At 46.4% G+C, this 23,899-nt stretch overlaps 1 protein-coding gene across 2 annotated transcripts in view; it reads left to right on the forward strand.

The window, feature by feature from the left end:
• The first annotated feature begins 9,360 nt into the window (after window positions 1-9,360).
• IL13RA2 (interleukin 13 receptor subunit alpha 2) overlaps window positions 9,361-23,899 on the forward strand; it is a 434,703-nt gene continuing 420,164 nt past the window's right edge. The window contains exons 1-2 of one of the 2 annotated variants that reach the window (XM_069612879.1): window positions 9,361-9,587; window positions 9,816-9,916. In XM_069612879.1, coding sequence (XP_069468980.1) covers window positions 9,838-9,916 — 79 coding nt within the window. In that variant the 5' untranslated portion in view covers window positions 9,361-9,587; window positions 9,816-9,837. Of the gene's footprint in view, window positions 9,588-9,627; window positions 9,734-9,815; window positions 9,917-23,899 lie in introns of those variants that run through there. The other variant, XM_069612880.1, reaches the window with a different exon arrangement.

Here is a 23,899-nt window from a genome sequence, read left to right on the forward strand (position 1 = left end):
ACACATGTCCTACCTTCCCGAGTTCCCAGAAGTGTCCCGACAAAAACGGTACCTCAAATGTGTGGGTGCACCTACCTGGGCGCAAAGGGAAAAGGCTAAACCACTGGTAACACCAAGTCTTTCGGCAGCGAAGATTCTGGGGGATTTTGCTCTTGTGGACAACCTACAGATTTGGGCCTAGGGTGTCAAAGCCACCCAGGAAAACATGGAATCACATGCATTTCCAAAAAGAAGACACCTGTGGGAATCCTCAGAAGTGTGACTTGTGCGAATCGCCCCAGAATTTCTTACCCACAATCCATGGCAAAGTCCGAAGTTTTGGCAAAAAACCCAAAATGTTCAGACATTTCCCTCTACCCACCCACCAAAACTTGCCGCCAACTACACATGTCCTACCTCCCAGCGTTCCCACCGGTGTCCCAACGAAAACAGTACCTCACATGTGTGGGTGCCCCTATATGGGCGCAAAGGGAAAAGGCTAAATACTGGTAACCCCAAGTCTTTCGCCAGAGCAGATTTTGTGGGATTTTGCTCTTGTGGACAACCTACAGATTTGGGCCTAGGGTGTCGAAGCCACCTAGGAAATCAGGGAACCCCATGCATTTCCCAAATTAAGACACCCTTAGGAATCCACAGAGGTCTGACTTGCATTAATCGGCCCAGAATGTATTACCCACAAACCCCAGCAAAGTCCGCAATTTGGCAAAAAAACCCCCACAATTTTCAGACATTTCCCTCTGTGCAACCACAGAAACATGCTGCCAACAACACATGTCCTACCTTCCCGCGTTCCCACTGGTGTCCTGTACCGGAGTATAGATTGAGAGATAAACACTGCGGAGAAAAGCGGTGACCAAAGACGGAGACTGCCTAAAATGGCCGCCGCGTCTGTGAGGCGGGGGAGAGCGGCATATGAGGACTGAAATAACAAAGCTGTGCCTTTCCGATGGGCACTGCCGTGAGGCAGGGAGGAGAAAGTGCTGCTGTGTGCTGCTGAGGACGCTGTGTTTGAGTGCCAGGGAAAGCACAGACACAAACGAATGCAGGCAACCTACGTGTCACAGCAAGGCGACCTGAACCTGTTCTGGGGCACAGGTGGTAGCTGACCCCGGTTTGGGTGGTCGCTGGTCGGTAGCCAGGGACTGGCCTACGCGCACCTCCCTCGCCATGCTGCTCCCGCGGCAGCGCAGAACGGGATCCTCCTGATACAAAACTAGACACGAGCGGCATTGAGTTCCAGCCCGATCGACTGGCGAAACCTGTACCCCTGAGATATTACAGCACACGAGACATGCGGCGCATTGCACATTCCGTGACTGCGCCCCGGAGCGAAGCTGAGGCCAGCACTGGTACGTGTGAATCCAATGGCAAGAACCTGCCGACAGACCTGAAACTATTGCACAGATCTCCTCCCCACTCACCCTGCTGAACTACGGATGATGTACACAAGATAAAATAGAAGCATCCGGACTCGAACACAGCACCTCCGACCCTGAAAAGGCACAGGATCCCACAACGAACGCCCGACGCATGATTCCAGAAGTAAAACCTACAGAATACGCTGCAGTGCAGCGAGGGCCACTCATCTGTGGCCTGAAGGTAAGCTGCCTGTAAGGAGGAGATGCTTGACATCAGGCAACTACATCAAGGGTACTGGCACTGATCTGCCGCAAGTGGCCTGGGAGTTTGTGGCCCGCTGGGAAGCAGAGTTTATACTGAGCAGCGGTCAAGGCATTCACCCTGTGAACTCACCCACGGGCGGCGTGATACTCAGTATTGTGTGCTGACCATCTCTATAAGGATGCTTTTACACCCTGAATAGTAACACACACACTTTGCTGATTATAAAAGTGCAATTAGATTGGTGGAACGCGCTGTGATACGACTTCCACTGGAGAGCTGACCACAACCCTGAAATATCCCGTGCCGGGTTGGCGGTCGAGACCTATCCTCATAGGACGACTGGCAGATTGGATAGTGGAAACGATCCCATTGGGACCGTTAAAATCCTGAGAACGTGGCCGTGCCTGACGCAGGAGGTTGATACCCCACACTTCCTGAAGTGCCCGCCGGCACGGTGAGCCGAGCCTCTGTGCCTCATAACGACCGGGACGCTGCAAGATCCTGCACAAGCTGAAGGTACCACGAGCGGGTTGCCTGGACCGGGAAGGCGAAGAAGGAAGGACATAAAGTGAAGTCCACATCCCAGTGAGTATGGCAAAACAGGCAGCAATAAGGATCCTGATTTGTGAATAACAGGGAAAAATTGAGTGCTTCGCTATTGCCGAATGAAAGCTTGACCAACGCGCCCCGTGGGGACCTTGAACCCACACATACATTGAAGACAAGTGGTGGGGGACACGCAGCGCCGCACAGACACGAGGAATTCACATGCAGCTGCTGCCGGTGCACCGGCAGCACATGCTGCGAGCCTGACGGCTGCTCACCTCGCCTCAACGCGACCGTAGTATGGGCGGGGAGGAACACCAGTGACTAGACCCTGCTGCCCCAACCTAATGCACACCCGCCCTGCTGGATACTAAATCACTCTATTGGTGGATTTTGTGCTGGCTAGCTGTAAATACACCTGCAATATCCCCCAACAATATACTGGCCTGCATTTAAACACTAACGAACTACAAAGCTAAATAGAGCTGCTTTCATCCGCAGCTGGACAAGATAAGCCTGGTGGAGAACTCACAGGGACATAAGGGTCTAACACTAAGTCCCGGCGCTGGACGGACAACCGCAGCAACACGCGTCTACTGTTATAACACCACATTACGTGGGAGGAGACAGTCTACTCTGGGTCCCCAGAAGCCGTATGGTGACACCTTTACAGCGGCAAAACTCAGACACTGTCACCTTTAATGTGATTCACAAACACGGATGTGGCCTGCGCCGGAAGAGCAGCAACACATGCGGGAGGCGAAACACTGAGACAACGCCACACCAATAAATCCACACTGAGGAACTGGCAAGTTACACCACTGTCCTCAGACGATTAGCGCTGACAAGTGGCGAGTGTGGCTCTGTCATCAGCTACGCATAGCAGAGAAGTTGGACACCCCTCACCACACAAACTGCACGCAACCTCAAGTGAACAGAACTCTTACAAAATATAGAGACTGGTGTATCTCCTTATCAGAAACGGAAAAGAGTTCGGGACGACGCGGGAGCAAAGACCATCTGCGTCCTGGAGATACACTGAGCTGAAAGAAGAACTTTGTGCACAGCAACTTCTGGTCCCTAAACCACGTCCGTGGGCCAGGAGTGACTAACCTCTCTCCCTTCCTCCTCTCCCCCTACCGAACCGCTTGTGCTCTGGGCGGACCCGTCGAGCGCTAACGGACAGAGGGGCTTCTGTGGGGGTGAACCCCAGCGGCAATACAGCACCACGGACAATTGGTAAGACGCGCTCTGCAAAGGTTTGGCCACGCTCCAACGGCCATTACGGGGCAGCCACACATCCACATCAAATCACTGAAATTGTGCTACTAGTCCAGTGTCTGCACTCCGATCCTCAGTGCCACTGCAATTGGAACTGGGTCGGGCAGGTCACGCGCCCCCATTGGAGCAGTAGTCTCTTGGCGCAAACACCCAGAAATACCTGCAAGACCCTTCCACACGACTAGCAGTAACACTATTAGGGAAAGTCACTTGTCAAGTATCAGAGCGAGGGCTCCCCTACCTCCGGCGTCTACCGCGTGCGCTGGGTGCGAGTGGTCTGTACGCACAGGCGGAAGGAAGCTCCCTATAAGGATCACGGACCACACATGAGGAGGGTGAGTAGGGTCAAATACTCGCTCTGATACCCCCACAACCTTAGTATTGAGATAAACCTGGAACCCTGCCACGTAACAGACACATACATTGAGCTGACGCATGGTAGGCACGGGTCATAATACCCCTCCGGAGCCACTACAAGATCTGTAAACAAGAACCCCCTCAAGGTGCCCCAAAGACCCAGAGAATGTGACAAAAGACCATAAGAACACCCAAGAAGCACGTTACTGGCCTACGGGCTCTAAGTGGTGAAGGAAGCATACATTCCGGTCAAGGGGTCATCTTCACGGCTTCCGAGTAGCACTGTCTGCTCCCCGAAGGATCAGCTCTAATGCCAAGGGTTACAGTTGAAACATCACCAAGCACAATGATGTCAGATAAAGAGGAACTCCTGAGTTTTCTGCAGGGGAAGGAAGCCAGACTTTCAAACTCATCCCACAACCAGCTGGAACAGATGAAGGAGGAATTGAAATCTTCCCTGCAGGAGGTAAGCAGAGAAATGGCGGACCTGGGAGGTAGAATATGGCTTATCAAATGTAGCAGAAGAATTGAACCAGAACAGTGTCCTCCTGGAACAGCTGGCCAGCGCAACAACCAACTTGGAACTAAGGGCAGAAGACCTTGAAAACCGCTCAAGAAGATCCAACATCAGGATCATAGGCCTCCCCGAAACAGTCCAGGACCGTGACCTTATAGACACGATGCAGCTATGTTTCAGTAACCTGCTGCCGGAAATACAGTCAGACCAAATTAGGTTTGGCCAAAAAAGGAATGACCCTGGAACAAGACCTAGAGATGTTCTAATTGCTGTAACATCCTACTGTCAGAAAGAAGAAATACTGAGAGAAGCAAGATTGCACAATGACCTCACAATCAATGGCTCTCACATTCAACTATACCAAGACCTAGCGCTGAGTACGCTGTGCAAGAGAAGACTGATGCAGCCAATTACAAAAGTACTACAAACAAAGCAGATAGAATACAGATGGGCAAACCCTTTCGGCCTCTCATTTACGTGGGAAGGAAAGCAGCAGAAGGTCACTACCTGCGAGGAGGGCTGTGCAATCCTTCAGCTAGAGGAAGTCCAGGAGCGTCCAAATGTCTGATCACGTCCTAATCCCCCAGACACCGCGGGTAAACCGTGGGAATGGTCAATCAAGAAAAAGCGTAAGTCAAAGAAAACAGAGAAACCCAAGGTCCAGCAACAGAGCCAGGAATAACAAGAGACGGGCGAACACTTGGAGAAGTAACTAACCAGCGAAGGTACAACTCTAGAACAATGATAAAGGACCACAATACATCGAAATATACAAAACCAGCACGAGGGGAAAGAACAACATATCTGGGGGGTGGGGGGTGCGGGGGAGAGCAGGAGGGCTGCTGGAAGAGCAAAAGGAATCAAGGGCCACATCGACAGAACAAGCTCGAGACATAGGGCACCAAAAGGTAAACGTGAAAGCCACGAGTACACCTCAATCCCAGCTTGTAACAACAAAACCTCTCCTTTGTCATTATGGCTGAGTCAAGGGTAACATCTCTGAACGTACAGGGCCTGAACTCGCCAATAAAACAACGGGTGATACTAGACAGGCTGAAAACAATGCAGACAGCGATTGGGCTTCTACAGGAGACAAACCTCCTCCCCAAAGACGAGAAGCGAATGACCAATCAGAACTTTCCACAACAATTTTTCGCTTCAAGTGGAGAGAAAAAATGGGGAGTAGCTATACTAATCGGGAGGGCTCTAAACTTCAAAAAACTACAAACTCGCAAAGACAAAGAAGGCAGGTAGTTGGGGCTCAAAGGGCTGATAAAGGGGATATTGTACACAATCATATCAATTTACGCTCCAAACAGTCGCCAAGGTGTGTTCATAACGGATTTGCTGGGCAAACTGGCCAGCTGGTGCGAGGGTCAACTGATAGTAGGTGGGGACTTCAATTGCGTTATGGACCCAATGTTGGCAAAACACTTCCCCAACAACCACTGACCAGAAAAACAGACAAGCCCTGGGCCGATTCTACAGAGAATTAGGAGTAATTGAAATCTGGCGATTCTTCCTTGGGGACCGGAGAGAGTACACCCACTACTCAGCCGTCCACCTCGGATACTCCAGGATAGGCATGATCTTAGTATCTACATCATTGGCTCCGCAAATAACGGAAGTAGAAATAGGGGTGGAATATCACTCAGACCATGCACCAGTGATGGTGGTTGTTGATTGGGGGGTGGAAGGGAACAGAGCAAAACCTCCCTGGAGATTAAACGAAACTCTGCTAAAGGACATAGCATTAAGGGCCCATATGGAGACCACCATCAACAACTACTTAAAAGAAAACGATAACGGGGAAACGGCCTGGGGGGTAATATGGGACGCAGGAAAGACAGTGATCAGGGGAGAATTCATGTCACAAGCAGCGGCATACTACTTTGAAAGAACATTAGTGACAAACCAACTAGAGAAAGAGGTGAAAGCTGCAGAAGCCCAACACAAATCCCAGGGCTCGAAGAAATCCCTAAGAGCGCTTTGGAAAATCAGAGCTCAACTGGCGAATCACACGGCAGACCGGATTGCGCAGTCGCTGGTAAAAATGAAACAATCCTACTATATTCATGGGAGCAAGGCTAATCGATTTCTGGCAGCGAAACTGAGAAAGCAAAAAACTCGGAATTACATAGTGCAGCTAAAGGATGCCGATGGGAAACCCCACACAGCAGAGCTTGACAAAAAAGAAATAATGAAACGATTTCATGAGGAACTTTAAAACAGTGAGAACCTAGACCCAGATTGCCAACTCACCTATATCAATACTCTCCAGCTGCCCGAAATTGCAGAGAAAGACAGAACCAAGCTTGGGAATCCAATTACGGCACAAGAGATCAGCGATGCCATCTCAGCACTACCAGCAACTAAGACTCCAGGTCCAGATGGCCTCGGCAATGGCTATTACAAAACATTCCGCACACAACTGCTAGGCCCGTTGACAAAACTATTCAATACAATCAGAGAAGAGAGGAAACTCACGCAGGATATGGGGAGGTCTATAACTATACTACCCCTAAAGCCAGGTAAAGATCCCAACAACTGTGCGAGCTATGGGCCCATAATATTGCTGAATACCGATGCAAAAATCTATACGAAAATTCTAGCAACACGTTTAATGAAAATTCTACCAAGCATGATACATGATGACCAAGCAGGGTTCATCATTGATCGGCACACAAAAGACGTCAGAAGGGCAGTAGACGTCATAGACGATGGGCGACGAACACAACAATAAATTGCGTGTGCTCTGTTACCAATCCGCGCCCAGCAATGATTCAAAAAAGGTGTTGTCGGAAAGGTGAGAGTCTCCCCTTTCTAATGACACCTTCCTCGATGTGAACAGCACAATAGTGCTGCAGATCGAGGGGGAGAAAGGTGGAGTCTCACCTTCCCATTTCACTGCAGCAGCCGAAAATGGCTGCCGCTGTGAAATTTACTTTCAGTTTCACGTCAGCACGCATTACGCGTGCTGACGTGAAACTGAAGGAAATCCAACCTCTGGCCCGTGAGGAGGAACCTCCTCCTAACATAGCCTGGGGTTTGGATTTCATTTTTGTGCGATCACTGCTTTCCAGGGATCGCACAAAATGAAGTGCCAAAAAGGACGACCTATCTCGTCCTTGGCAACAAGGAGGTAACGTCAAGGACGAGATAGCTCATCCTTGGCACTAAAGGGGTTAAAGCCAAATGGGCCCCAGTGATTGGCGCAGGCTAAGCCTACCTTAATGGATCAATCCTGGGTCCCCACCAACAAATCTCTGTTATGCATGAGGTCAGGACCAGAGTGCTCTGCAATAGGACAGTCAAGGGGTGACAGCTATATACCTAAGTCCCACCCATCTTCCTGTCTGTTGTAGATCAAAGTGTCTCTCTGGTTAACTGAGCCCTCTGTGTCCTTTGATTGAAGCGCAGGGTTTCCCTTGAAGTATGTGGTGAGAACAGGCTTCTTGTCTCTCCCAAATCACAATGCTTCTGCCCTCTGAAAGGGGTCTGCTCTGCAGGGACACCTGTGGTAACTGCTGGACCCAGACAGGCCATTCACTGTCTTTCATACAGAGAGGTGAGAACTAGCTTCAAGTTGACACATTGCATACCATAGGGGTGTTAGCCCCACCTTTGCTCTTGTCTATTCCGGCAACCAAGCCCCTTCAGGCTTGCTTCAATTATCTCTCATTAGTATGCAATGCCACCTGCCGGAGGACAAAGGAAAGCAGATCCATGAGGCCTTTTATATTTAAATTATGCTGCCCATGCTGGAGGACGGTGTGCCTTTCCCCTCCTTGAGATGCTTTGATGTACCCCGGGCTGTCACATTCCAGCTGAATATGACGGCACCTGTAGGCTGTGTCTTCCCGGAGTGGCCTTGCACATTTCTCGGAGGTTGATCTCCCACCATTCATTTTCATTCTTAAAAAACCCAGGCAAGCGCACTCTCCCCGTGCGGATGGACGAATTCCTCACACCTTTCTTCTTTTTCTTCTGTTTGGGTTATGTACTGAACTATTTGGTCAAGGATGAATCATTTTATGTTTTATTGTATTTTACTGGGTGCAATATAAAATGTTTTACGAAATGTAATATGCAATATATAATTCCTATATTTTTTCTTTTCGCAAAAGGTTGACATTTTTTTTAACCATATGCAAATAAAGAAATAAAATAAAGCCCAATACACTTTTGAAAGAAGCCCAAAATGCAAAAAAGCCCATACACAAGCAACACATTGTCAGATATTGATTACAAAAAAACCCACATAAAAGGAAATGTACACAATCTTTTTACAACTTCCAAGCGATCATGAAAAGAACACAAGATATTCGGGCAACCATAGCGCAGGCCCATGTTTCAAAACTAAATTGCTGATTGACTAAATCTGGTTAACAGCTGTGCGTGCACTGCAGGAGGGTCTCTATTCATGTGATGTCTAAAATAAAAGCAAATTGGTTGTTGCTCTGTTGTATTGGAATGGAGTGTTGATTGCCAAGGGATTTCTCATGAGGACATATGCATGCTGACAGTGGTGCTTCACCCCCATGTTACCGATCTTGTGCAATGGCAAAAAGTTTGCAGTGCTACTATTGGTCCACTAACGCCTTCCTAAGAGATAGGAGTGCCAGTGGAGTAGTTTGCAGCCTGACTGTATCACAGGCACCCTACCAATGACGGCTCTGGGTAAAAAGAAACACAGGCATGTTGAGGAAGGCCACCAAAACAAATTCCTTTCATGCTTGGCAGACATTTGAGAAAACTGATTATAGAGTTATAATCGCTCCGAAAAGGTATAAAAAAAACATGCATTGCTTTTGGTAGTATAAAATGCTGCTTCACAAAACGTTAAGGGAACGTTTCATGCCCTTTCAAATCACGTCCCACCCTTTTCTTTACAGAAGTAGCCTGCGCAGGGTGCATTTTGCTGCTTTGGAAGATCAGTAATGTAATGGTTAAATAAATGACGATATACAAAATCCATACTTTTGGGTTGGTCCGGGGGTTGATTCCTTTCCTCGGAAGTTTACACTTCGTTAGAAACGGGCTGTGAGGACCATGCCTTCAGTTGGGAGTTGCACGATGGGAAAGAAATCGCGAACACAATGCGAAATTCCGTGAGCGCTGCTACATTAACCGAATCATGTTTTTCCGCGCACGTGCCCCCGGTTGTGAAATGGGCGTCTGAGTAATGCTCTCCTGCTGACCCTCTGGGGAATCCTGGGAACGCGAGAATTCAAGCCGGCAGTGAGAAGGGCAGTCGCTATTGGTAAGTGCACTCGTTCTTTTATTAAGCACACGGTGTGAATTAGATGTTGGCAGGCGTGCAGCATTCACTAGAAATATGTGTTCCGGGAAACATAGGTTGTCTTCAACGTGCTTCGAATTCATTTAAATAGTGCTCATTCCAGCTGTGTATGTGCGAGTTTTCTAAGAAATCTCTAGATTTCTGAATGCAATTTTCTCAGAAAATTAATAACCTCGTTTTATAATCCAGGCAGCTGAGTTCGGGGTCTGTTATGGCACGAGTATGGACTTCAACGTGTGGACTACTTGCAGTTTTTCCAATTATATGTTGTGGGACCATGCGGATCACAGGTAACAAAATACACGTTCTCGTCTGCTATTATTGAAGGCATTGTTGTCATATTTTTTTATTTGATGTATTCTGGTTTAGATAAAACCGTTCATATATTATTACACGGCCAGTGTGAGCGGCCGTGTAGTTATGGTTAAGTTGCTAGGAATAGCACTTTGTGGGCGGTTTATAACTTCACTCCCCCTGGATGAATCCTCACCAAACTTTGCAAAAAAAGTATATGGCCCGCTTTGAATTTTTTGGGCAGGTTTGGTGAGGTTTCGTCAAGGGGGGTAAAGTTATAGGGGGGCTCCCACTTTTCTTTTCCATAGACATAATGGAAAAAAGTTTGGTCACGCCTGCAGCCCAAACCGCTGGACGGGGTTCGGTCCGCAGACCCATTTCCCTGTTCGGTCCGCGGACACTCTGATTGGACTATTGGTGGACATGAAGTCCGCGGACATCAGGCGCACCCGCTGATTGGATGGGGAAAAGCGTGAAATGCTCCGTTTACTTGAAACGCTTGCCATGTTGGATTCACGGACCTTTGCCGGTGTCCGCGGACACTGCAGTAGAAAAAAAGAAAAAAATGCAATATTGCACTTGTCAAACTCAACAATCTCTGGAGAGGTGGGGGTGATGAGGATGGGATGGGATATTGCCATACAAATAAAGGTGTTTTCACCCCCCGAAAGTCCGCAAACACTCTATATGTCCTGGGACAGTCCTGTGGTGTCCGCAGACACTTCAGATGTCCTGGGACATCTGTGCCTATTTCTGCATTACAGGGTTGGTGAAAAGCAGTTTTTTGATGGCTTATAACTTTGGTGCCACTCAATGAAAATGCATATACATTTGATTATAGACCTCATTCTGAATAGGTTTACAAAGTTTGGTGGGATTCTGTCAAGAGGGGGTAAAATTAGAGGGGGGGTCCCCAAATATTGTATAGGCTTATAAATGTGGTGCCATTTGAAGTATCTGCGCAACAGTTGGCCAAACGATTTTCGATCAAGATATAAATAGTTTTGCAAAGTTTGGTGGGAGTCTGTCAAGCGGGGGCTAAATTAGAGGGGGGGTCCCAAAATAATGTAAAGGCTTATAAATGTGGTGCTATTTGACGAATCTACACAAAGGTTTGCAAAAAGATTTAAGATCGAGATATACATGTTTTTCTAAAGTTTGGTGGGATTTTCTCAAGAGGGGGCTAAATTAGAGGGGGGTCTCAACATTTTTAGATGGCTTATAACTTTGTTGCCATTTGACGAATGTGGACAAAGGGCCTGATTCATGGAAGTGTTTTATAATGGCGCAATCCCATAGGAAAACATTCCATGAATCAGGCCCAAAGGTTTTGAGAAAGATTATAGACCCAACCTTCAATGTTTGTGTAAAGACTGAAATTTTGTCTTGTGGGGGCTATGTTATATGACTATTGTATGTCCATCCATTTGGACACTTTTGAAAAAATAAAACATGGGTGGATTTCAAGCAAACTCGTGTAAGGAGCATTGGCAACGACATTAAAGCATGGTTTTGCAAATGCGCCTGTGTTTTATTTTTTGACAAGTGTCATAATGTAGGTACAAAAAATAGTGATATACCTTTGGTGACTGTGGTATAGCCTGTGGCCATGGGCAGTGGCCCAGATTGTCCAGGTCATGGTATAAGGTCATGACGTGGACAATCTGGCTACTGGCCGTGACCGTGAGGGACGCAACATGGTGTTAAATTGGCCATGTCCACCTGGGACCGGCTATGTGGTAAAGTTATTAGAAAATAGGATAGGTTTGATAGGGACAAAAAATGTGCTTGTGGTAATATGGTCATTGGGTTCTGCAGGCTGCAATGGAGGATAATGGTCCGGAGCCCTTGTTATTTATTTCATCTATTTATTTATTTATTTATTTATAATGTGCCAAAGCCCACAGACATCAGCGCGCACACAGACACACTTCTGGGTTCCCGCTTTGAGAACCAGGGGTGCTAATGGCCTTTATCCCCCATTGCAGGGGGTGCAATGGAGGATAATGGTCCGAAGCCTGCGTTATATATTTATATATTTATAACGCGCCAAAGCTTGCAGATATCAGGGAGCACACAGACACACTTTGCTTGGACCGATAACTTGGGCTGCCGGGCTGTTATCCCCCATTCCGGTCCACGGAACGGGGGATGAACGTCACATTATTTCCATTAGCATAACACAAAATGCTAATGGAAATGTTGGAAAAACTTACTTTACTGAGAAATGTAAAGTAGATGTAGTCTATAAAATCTTTTTTTTAGTTCTATTTTTTAACTTTGAAAGGTGGTTCCTAAAGGAACCTTCCTTTTGTTGTTTTAAAAGGAAAAATGTTTGCAGGAGAGATTAGAACGTAAGGTAAGGAGGGAAATGAGGGGCATGTGGACAGGGAAGATGCTGCTTGTGTCTTACTTCTAAGGTAGTGGGCAGTGTTGCTCATGCTCCTTGATTACAGCTTCAAACGCACGTCGAAATTGCTTCCCCTTGCAGAGTGGTGTGTTGAAGTACATACAGAGGACTATTGTATTCCAAACATATGAATTAACAGCCTCTTTTATTGCTTGCAAAGTAGCTAGTGGGATTTTGTGTCCCACAGAAGTAGGTTGTGTGGTTACAGTATTGGTCGAGGAAGATGATGTGGCAGAAGACAGCCTACTACTTGCTAAGAAAGGAACAATATTTCTGAGAGCATTGCAGTAGTTGGATTTGGTGCGGCGGTGCATGGAGGTGGTCCTGTAGGAGTAATGTCCAGGTAGTCTGCGACTGAGCACTCAGTGCATTTCACTTTTGTAGCTTTAGCCTTTGGTACATTCCCAACAGTGGTAAAGAACTGCCACACCCTTGATTCTTTCTTGGTGCTACAGGTTGGCACTTCCTCTACCTCATCTTCTTGGTCCTCTTTATTGTCTTTGGAAATACTGTGCTTTTTTTGTTGTGTGGGTCCTCCAGCTAGTGGTGGTGGCGGCACTTGGGGAGGAGGGATGGCAATAGCTGATGCCACTTTTAAGATAAATAGCAGTTTTGCTAATATTCTTCTGAGTATGTGCTTTGTACTAGATTGTTAATGGATTTTGAATAAGAATATGTGTAGGAGCTGTGCAAGGGTACATTTTGAGCTTGAAAGTTCCTAGGTCAGTAGAAAATGCAGTTCCGAACTGTCCTCGAACCAAGTACCCGAACGCGAAGGGATACACAGCATACTCAGTAAATAGAGCTACACTTTAAGTGAAAACTCCAGTCACTCATGGATGCTTTGTCTCGCATGTTATGACATACTGGGAGTCATTCCGAGTAGGGCGGTAAGGGTTAACGGTCACCGGTAACGAGACCGGTGCCGTTAAACCCTTACCTCCCTATTCCGAGTTCCCTTTGCGGGTTGGTACTTAACGCCTGCTTTTTGCAGGCGTTAAAAAATCAACCCACAAAGGGACCTAGGAGCTAATTACGACACCACAATTTACGGTGCCGTAATTAGCGCCTTCCCCATTCCCATTGAGCCCTATGGGGCAGAAATGGGAATGGGGAAGGGCCCATGGTGAATGGGGAATTACCGCCCCCGCCAACCTTGGAATGGGGCGGTAATTACGCCATTCACCATGGCGGAGTCGGAAAAATACCGGCGTCAACCAAGGTGCTAATAGCGCCTTGGTTAACGCCAGGGTCGGAATGAGGCCCACTTTAATCCTAACCACTACATTTAGTGTTCAGTTTAACAATATATTTAAAGGAACACAGCGTACTGATCGATCCCTGCGCCCTGTTGTTTGCAGACCATAGGGCACGCTAGAATGGTAACTGCGCTGAAGGTGCCACATCATAATGGCCGCCGCCCAAACAGCTATGACCAAATATCCTGTTTTGATTTCTCAAATCTTACAAATTCGGATTTTAAAATACTATGGGCCTGATTCATGGAATCGTGCCCATTTTTCCCTCAAGTCCTGCGTGCCGAGTGCGAACCTGCGTGAGCGGCGCACAGATAAAAATCTGCATGCATGCGTATTCATGGAATTCTACGTGCATTATAAACCTATGGGCAAGTCGCGACCGGAACGCCCCCGGCACGCCCACACACAGAGACAAAACAGCCAGAAACTGCCACATTTGTGTGAACTCCAGACTTAAATACATGCTCCCTGAAATCAGTGCCTTGGGTCCCCCGCAAGCAGGCACGCACTTCGGGGACCCTGCAAATGGTCCCCCGTGACTGTCACTTGCACCCCATCAACACACGCTGCATTTATCACAACTCATGAAAACTTGCGTGAAAACCCTGTAAACCGTTCCTGCACCCCACTACGTTGTGTACACCCTCTCCAAAGTACGATTGGAATCTCGTCTGCTCGCACGCACCCCTCAATCCGACATGCGAATTTACCTTCATATGTGCGCATCCACCGGGCGAGGACTCATGCCTGTTTTCGGCTGGCGTAGAGTTCGAGGGCTGTGCGTGTGTTTTTCATAGGCGGGAGGATGCGCGGTCAGATCTATGAAGCCACTTTTACGTGCGCTGTTGTTGTGAGATAGTACATCCAGCACTTGGCAAACCCAATACCTTTCCTAAAGCATGCTGTTGGGTGCCCTGCATGCAGTTTTCAACTAAGTGTAGTGCAAAATCACCTTTACTAAACAAAATGCAGGCAGTGTTTTGTTATGGATTCCTATGGAATCCGCCTCGTCTTTAGCAGGTGCTAAACCTCTGATTTCACTACAGCTTCTAGAGGTGGTTACCGTGTTTTAAAAAATAAAAATAAGTGTTGTGAGTTTTGTAGGGATTTTGCAGGTGGTGGGTGAGGTGATGGGGGTGGGTTAGATGGGGATTTAGAGGGGACCCGCCCTCATTAAACAAAAGAAAAATCCCCAAAACGGTTGTGATGAAATCACCATGGTGAAAATAGCCACGGCAAAAAATGCTGCCATTAAAAGTTGTGAAACCTCTAGAGGTAACATGAGAACATCCCACAGGGCTGCATGATCATAGAAAGACATTGCAGCTAACTGCTGACTACTAAGCCAATGCACCTTTGTGATAAATCAGTGCATTGCTCAAGGAAGTGCCCACACCTATTGTATTGCCAGGAGAGGACCAGCCTAGTCAGACAGGTTGTAGGGGCTACATGCAGCAGGACCAACAGTGAGTCGCAGGGGAGTCAATTTAGAAGGGGGGACAGTAACAGAAATGAAGTGCAATGACAAAAAGAAATACACTATTTTAAATGCAGTATTGCAGCCTCTAAATGTAGACTTCAAGTTGGGATCATGCCCTCAAGACAAAGGATTTCACAGATTATTGAGAATAATTACTTTTCATGGATATATATTTTGTTGGCTCTTTCTCGGTCATCGCAGGAGAATTAGCGCATAGGTGGGTTGGAGTGGACAATCCTTGAACATGAACAAATCCTGTTGGGCCACTTGAGTCTCTGGGTATGTGGTCCTGTAGAAAGCATAGCTACTCCTATCTTGATTTACAGTTCTACTCTTTATTCATAGGGCATTGCTGGACAATTGTCAATTTTTCCAACGTTAGACATTTCTGAGACTTCACTCGATAAAGGCAGGCACCCGCAGCTCACAGCCATCTTAGTACTCTGGTCTCAGCATAACCCATACCCCTCACCTCTCATTGTATATTCATCCCAACCCTTCTCCTCTGCAGGCTGCACCAGCCTATCAGATCCTAGCCCATAGCTTTGATGGTTGCATTAGGCAGAGTGGTGCCGCTATTGCTCTAAGATCACCCTCATATCACGGGATCAACTTCATTTTTGACACAGAAGTGGCAACTTCCTTCTCCTGTTCTCTCCATCAGCATAACACTGTGTTGCTTCCTTTTTTGTTCTGCTTCCTCCTTCTTTTAGCAGTTCCATTCAGCTAAATCCGCATGAACATCCACCCGCTGGAGTCCCACAGCACTGACATGGCACTGCTAAATCCTATAGCACTGACAGTACTTGTGGAGGAAGCTTGCGTTTGTGCAGCCCAGTCCTGCAGGAAGCGCCCTATTGCACTGACAACGCACTCCTGGAGAAAACTCCCATTGCTGTATTTCTGTAGCACTGCTCAATCCCTAGTCTTGCGCATTTGTGCATGGGACTGATAATGCTGCATACATGGCGCTGCTGGGGTAGGGTTGATATACAGATGGGAGGTTTGACTATCTGGACAAATGTGAAGTTTGTAAATCAATCATAGAGAAGATACATCTCTATAGATATGATATTTATAACGTGCTTAATACCCAGAGGTTTCTAAGTGCAGGCCATGGGATTGCTCCGTGTCGTTTTGCTTCCAAGGGAGCACGTTGCCCCTGAGCTATCCTCCCGAGAGCCATTGATGGCTGCGCTTATGGTTGTGCTAAGAGTAATGTATATTTTTTGATTCAAGGAAATCCGACCCAGGAGTTGCAGTACTTGTTGTTAAGATGGATTTCTGAACTCTGTCCTGGAGGGGCAGAGGTTCAGAAGGCCAGCCTAGTTTCTTGGAACAGGGTAACCTCTGGACAAGCCAGACCAATCAGGGTAGCAATGGCGGCGGTCAAGACAAGGTCTCAAGAGGGGTGAGGTTGACTGAAAGCCCGCAATGAGCACACAAAGCAAGGACGCTTACAAATTACTCCAGACAGGTGTTATATTAAAAATATAGACACATTTATTACAAGGCCTTTGTAACATTTACCATAGTAAAGAATCACAGTAAAACTCCAATAAACCAACACATCACAAGCAATACAATATATATACAAGACCAAGGGGTCTAAGGAATTAGAAGCACAAAATATGCAGACCACCTAGATGGGGAGGAAAACAGGCAGTGCAAGTAATCGTTAGACCCAGTTCGACATCAGAGGCCACCTAACTAGAAGGAAGTCCGAGCCCTACGAAGAGTGGAGCCTGGTGCTCAAAAGTACCTGCACACACGGGTGCCAACGGGCAAAGGAGAGTCTCTTCATGGAGATCAGGCAGTTCAGAGAGGTGAACAAAACGATGATGACCAGTTCCCCGCTACTCAAGCGCGGCCTCCACTTGTGGGCAGAAGCAGGGCACGAGTGCGGACAAGGGTTGCTGTTTATGACAGCGGTGGAGAGCCACAGGCTCCTGCGGGAGGGCGACCGGTTAGGGTATTGACTACTCACTGGTCCCCGATGCAGGCAGACCCAGGCTTCTCCGGTTCTGTTTCGGTACTGGCAGGTTCAGATGCGATCAGCAGGATGTCTCGACGCCGTGTAGATTCCGCGACAGCAGGAGTCAGGGTCAAGGGTGTCCCAAATGCAGCGAACACGCACAGGTTTGTTACCACAGCAGGGCAACTCGGCAACCGCATGTATTCCGGTCCCAAAGCACACGTCTCACTTCAGACCTGGGAATGCCAAGTGTACGAATCGTGTGAGAGTGCCGAGGACACGGGATTAGCAGTAAGCCAGACGGCGGTGACAGAGCAAGGTGCCTGTGTAGGCTGGTCAGTCCACTGGATGGCCCAGGGATGCTTCCAAAGGCTTATGTACAGGATTTGGTGACAATGCCGAGAATAGTTGTTCCCACTATTCTAAAGGGTCGAAGCGCCAGTACAGGCCTTCTCGTTCGATCAGAGGCAGAGGAGTCTCACAGGACGACAGCAGTGCAGGGTGCCAAACCTTCAGCGGGTCACCAGCGATTCCTCGACTCAGCTTCTTAGTTGCAGGATACTTGGCTCCTTATCCTTTGTTCGTGGGAACTCAGGAGATCGACATGGTAGTGGTGTTTCCAGCCTCCTCTTATCCAGAGTTCCCTTTGCGCCAAAACGGAGAGGACCCAATGGGAGATTTGCTCATAGAACACTCACAGGCATTCAAGGCACTCTAGACTCTCTGGCATCCAGGATGTGTATTGGGAACAGACATCCCAGCCCATATCCTGGAGGCACACACAAGGCATGCAGAAGCCTGCGAAAGCGTTGTGTTTCGTGGGAAAGTGCATGACCAAATAAGTCTGCCCTGGGTCGGCTCGTCCTAGGGGAAGGTGAAGGGGCAAGACGGTCAGCGGACAGGACAAAGAACCTCGTGGCATGGCCATTTTGGAGGCCAGGACACCCATTTGGGCCAAACGCGCGAAGCACGGTTAACATGGCAAAAAGGGGTTCAAAACACAAAGAAACGATAGCTGCCACCAGTCCCGTCCGTGACACACTTGCACATTTTATGATAAGTCCAGCGAGAGTTTCTAGGGCCATTGGAATGACTAGAGACCCAAGAGCGCGGTAATGTAAGTTATGGTGCACTCTTGTTTCATGTTGCTCAAAAGCTGCAACATGAGGAAAGGACTAAGGCAAACAAAGTCTCCCAGCACTGACTGTTTTAAGGGCATGTCAGTTTCCCCGTAAGAATGGAGCGAAAGCCCAGAGGAGTGCGGCGGAAGGCTGCGCTTCTCCGGCAAAGTCTAGCTCAGGGTGTAAAACAACAGCAAAAAGTTTGGGGGTTGACACATGGAAGGAAAATTACCTACAATTATGAAATAATGATGATTTTGTAATAAGGGGTGGGTTGTTTAATTGCTGGTTGGTGTTGTTGGTGTTGTAGTACAATTTGTCGTGGTGATTCTGGGTATAGGTAGGAGATCTAATAAAAGTATAGGTTTCTGAAGAACTTACAACAGATAGAATTAAGTTATTATATATTCAGTGAAACTATTGATTTTCTCGGAATTATTTTTAATGGAGGTAATGAAGTTACATTGATTTTTTGATTAATACCATATATGTGTTATAAATGAATGAGTATATTTTGGAAATTGGTTTCATGTCATGTTCACATTTGTATTCCAAGTACTTTTCCTATTACTCACGAGTGAGGGAAATGTATAATATTAGAGTTATTTAATGGCTGAAAGTCAGATAGAACAGTGTATTTCAAGTACTCCACAGTTTCTGTGTTTTGTATTGATTAATTGCTGCCATCTATAATGGTGGCTTTACGCTGCTCGCCCTCTGTGCGTTTTGGAACTAGGAATGTTTTTGCATGTGTTAAAAAGCGTGACTGCCCAGCAACGTGCGTATGAATGATCTCCTACACACCTGGGTCTATGCATGTTGTGTGAAGTAAAACTTCACAGGGGCTGAAAGTGCCAGATGATTGCAAGAGCACAGCACTTGTGAGCCAAAAAAGATGTTATGGAACAGCTATCTGTGTGTGTTTGTGATTGTGTAGTTGTGTGTGTAATCTGAGAATGCTACTAGACAGGAAAGGAGGGTCGAACTGGTCCAAGAAATGGGCCCGGTCACCCAAAATAAAGTGGCCCCACCCCTCGCCTCACGACCTCTGATGACATCACCGGAAGTGCTGTCCCGGGAAGGATGAAACAGGACCTTTCACCCCTTGACAAAACAGGAAGAGGCATCAAATAGCATTGTTCCTAGGTACACTAAATTACTGTGAATCCAAGCAGACGCCCAAGGCCAAATGATAGTATGTTATTGTATAGCACTTACGCTTAAGAAGCTCTTTTTTATAGAACAAATATGCATACAATATCACCCAACCTGTGTTGGTACTCATTTATCGACCTAAGAAGGATGAAAGGCTTTTTGAAAAATAAAACAATTTGAAAACAATATATATTTTTTCTTCAATTTTTTGTTCCAAACCGGCCCAGGAATGGCCAGAAACCGGCCCCCACTCCCCAGGGACGATTTGGGCCCGGCCACAGGCCGAAAGGCCAAGAGGCCAAGCCAACCCTGCAGGAACGTGTAAATTGCTGTAGTATAGCTACTAGCTACACACAGCTGTTTGGGTCTTTAGGTAGAGAGGTGTGCAGGTTTATTGTTGACTTTTGCGAGGTTCTGTTAAACATTATTTGTATAGTGCACTCACCTGCATTCCCATGGATTGTAAGAGGTCGCTTTGCATGAGGTGGGATGCCATCAGCGAAGATTTCTCCTACATGGCGGAAAAGCTGTGTGGACAGTATGATGTGCTTATGTCTTTGGCTCAGGGGTGGCCTGGATCTGAAGCCTTCCTTAATGCTTGGGTGACAGTATGGGTGTGATGAGAAATTACATAGGAGAGTACGTTCCCTAGGCCCTGAACAGCCATGCTTTATAGTCAGTAAAGAAGAGTAAGGGAGGACTTTGAAATGTGGCCCCAGTGCGAGGTGACAGGGCATTATATCAAGAACGGAAATAGCAGGGGGTGTGTGGGCTCCTGACATGCTCAGTCACACACTCAGCACTCTAAACATTGCCACACCCACAACTGGGCTTCTGGGAAACACAGTGTCATCGGTATGTGTGGAAAGTATATGAATGTTAAATATATTTCGAACATTTATTGAACTAAGTTATGTATTTAATGAAAATATATTGATTTTTCAGAATAATTCTTAATAGAGTTAATAACGCTGCTTTGATTTTGATGACTGTCATATAGGTATTTTAAATACATGTGTATGTTTTACAAATTTGTTTCATGTCATGTACATGCGTTACAAGATATAAAGTACTTTATGATTTGTATTCGAAGTAGTTTTCCTATTACTCATGAGTGAGAGCAATGTGTGAGATTAGAGTTAGTTCAAGGCTGAAAGTCAAATAGATTAAGTACTCCATCGATTCTGTGTTTTGTATTACTTCATTATCATCTATAACTGTAGTTTTAGGCTGGTGGTCCTCTGTGTGCTTTGCTACCTGGTACGGTAGATGGGGAGGAAAGAGCAAGTGAAGGCTAGGAGCCAGCACATGGCTACAGAACCTGGGCGGTTGGGCATCATTGGGGCAAGACAGAGGACCGACCTTGAACCCTGAGTGCAACAGGAGGCACTGGCTGGTGAGGGGGTAGGAGAATGGGGCAGGAAGGTAGTCGGCCAGTGTGAAAAGGATGTGCTTAGATTTGGCAGCCATCTGCGAAAACAGAATGCCGGGTGGGGTTTCTAGTTTTTAATCAGATGTTACAATAATGGCATAAGAGGTGGTAACGGGTGAAGGGGGGGTTACAAGGGAAGGGTAGCATTATGTAGCAATCGCCCCCGCTTAGAGGCAGTTCCAGACAGACCTAGTGAGACCAGAGCAAAGTTAGAGCCTCAGCGAGGGTTCAGGGCCATTACTGGCCCTGTACCCCACTCTAAGCAGTGGTGATTGCTATTCATCCCCCCCAAGCCCCCCCCGGGTTCATCCAGGGTGTGTGTGTATATATATAAATATATATATATATTTTCTTTTTTTGTGTTACAGACGTACTATATGACTTTTCCCAACACATAAGTAGATGAGATAGTAGAAAGAAAATAAAATCTATAACAATCAATGACAAACATGAATTTTCATGGGAAATGCAAAATTGGTTACAAAGGAAAAAAGTTAAAATACATTATTTTAGCACAATAAAACCAAATTTTTCCAGAGAGGCTTCCTGTTGCCTTCCCAAAACTAAAATGCAGAACTGTTTTGCGTTTGCTTGGCCACGTGGGGAGAGCCTTAGACTTACCTTTCCCCTGCCCCTGGCAAAACAAGTTATTGGACTCAGACAAGCAAGAAATCACACTTAGACCATTAGTTATGGTAAGAAATGTAAATGGCTCGTTATAGGCCCTTTATTCACACCTTATATATGGACACATCAGACACAAAATAAACATATAGTCAGTTATACAGAAACATACTGTTATCAATGTAGCGGAAAACACCTTTATCTTTGCCAATACGACACTGCTTAGTCCCAGAGCAGGTAGAAAAAGAGATCACTCGTAATAACGTGGTCTGGAGAAGAGCGTCCTTCCTCCCAGTGAGACTGCATCACCCGGGGGTCCAGATTCTAACTGCCTTTCACAGAGAAAAAACCTCTTCTCTTTATGGGGGCATGCCCCCGCCCTTCTCAGTTATGACTGCCCTCGACCGAAGAGCAGATCACAAGTAGAAGGGGGCAAAGAGTGGAAAAAAACAGCCATAAGTGGAAAATTCAGCTTCCCTCTCCTCGCATTTTCTTATGGCACATGTAGTTTTCCTTTTCCATTGTTAGCACGAGGCTGAAAGTGTCAGATTGCAAGGAGAGGAGGCAGGGCCATCTGTTCTATTCACAAGTGTAATAGGACAATTTGAGACGCTTGCAACGCTCCTTAGGGTTGTAGTTCAAGGACTAGCCACCTGCTTTTATCATTATTTAAAACAGATAGGCAATATGATGTTATGCTTTAAACAAATAAAATGTGCATAACCACAAAAAGTAAACTTATTTTGCTTGTGAATCAAGCAAATACTATAGCGCATTTTAGCGACCATGCCATGTTAGCCATGAACATTAATGTTAAAGCTAGAGAGCTGGAACTCCTAAACGTGAAGATCTTATTCTTGACAACTCATGTAAACGATTAACATGGTCCAAGGCCAAAATAGAGAGAGTTTGCGACCATATTCGAGCGTTGTGAAATCGATTGGGATAAGCTTAATGACCAAACTGTAAATGAAATTGAAACATGGCTGCGGCAGATAGCATATAGAATGGGAGCAACGACTAAGTAGCCTACATTGGTTATTAATAAACGTGTAACCAACAGCTTTGACATTAACAGCCGAAATGCGAGATGCGTAAGGCTGCCAGAGCTGTTAAGACCATGGTTAAGGCGCAATGTACTCCCTCACCCGAGGTTGAGGAAATAAGAAGGATAAAAAGAGGCTTTCAGTGCTGGTTGGCCTGATATCCGCTGTTATCTGCTGATATCCGCTGTTAAGGCAGATTGCCAACGCCATGTAGCTGTACTCGAGCTGTGATACTCATGCCACCTGGCAAAGTTTAACCCTGACCAAAGGTGGGAAAGCCAAAGATCTAATTAATGCCATCTCTGATCTAAATCTAACTTGCAGGATTTATATCAAGTCAGATATCTTGGATGTGACCTTGGTCCTTTCCTTATGAAAGATGAACATTTAGCATGGTCACTATCCTTTAGCCATGAAGATATTGCGGTAGTAATAACTAAACTGAAGAACTTTAGGTTCCATGGGCCTAATGGCCTGGCTAACCCGGTTCTTAAGAATGATCAGTTGAAATGGTGCGATTGATGACTACATTGTTCTCTAAGTTGTGCCAGGAGCATCAGGTACCATCCTCATGGCAGCAGTCAGTTTTAATTCCAGTACATAAAAAAGATCGGATTATGGCTGAGAACTACAGACTGCAGTTCTTGTTAGATGTTACTTGTAAGCTATTTGCCAGTTGGGTGTTAAGAGAGCTTCAAAAGTGGGTGGAATTTAATAGCATCTTACACTCATTTCAGATGGGTTTTCGACCAGGATCAGGGACCTCTCATAATATCAGATTCATAGTGCATGTGACTGTGATAGCCCATCTCTTCACATCCCTTTCGTAGACTTTAAATCAGCCTTTGACCAAGTGAATCAAGTTACCCTATGGGCAAAGATAGAAAAACTGGGCTTTCCCGGGTGGGTACTCCATATACCAATTGAGCTGCATAGTAAGAATCAGGTTTGTGTGCGATTGAATAACAAGGGGACTGTGACATCTTTAGTCCTGATAAACAGGGGAGTTAAACAGAGCTGTGTGTTGGCTTCCCTGTTGTTTAACCTACACACAGTAGATCTACCCCAGAGCTTACAGGAAAAGCTAATTGTCCACTGAAATATGGCGATTACGCGCTGGTTGCTGTGTTATATGCTGATGATCTGATTATGTTCGATCGTACTTTTACAGGAATAAGAAGCACGCTAAACGAGTTATCTGAATTTGCAGTTGAACACAATTTAATAATGAACCTGGAAAAGACCAATACAATGTTAGTATCAGGTAAAAAATTAAATAAAGATAGGATGTGCACCCTGTTAGGTACAATTGATTAAATTGCCAGCTATCCTTATTTAGGTCTTGAGCTCTGTGCGTTGGCTAATTACAAATGTATCATTGACACTAAGACCGGGAAGGCAAAACAAATTACCTTTCTGATTCGTAAATTTGCCAAGAATCATGCAGACTTTTCATTTGAGGTAATTGTGTCTCCAT

Source organism: Ambystoma mexicanum, chromosome 5p (genome assembly GCF_040938575.1).
Source record: "Ambystoma mexicanum isolate Mex_15411 chromosome 5p, UKY_AmexF1_1, whole genome shotgun sequence".
In the NCBI taxonomy this organism is placed as follows: Eukaryota; Metazoa; Chordata; class Amphibia; order Caudata; family Ambystomatidae; genus Ambystoma; species Ambystoma mexicanum.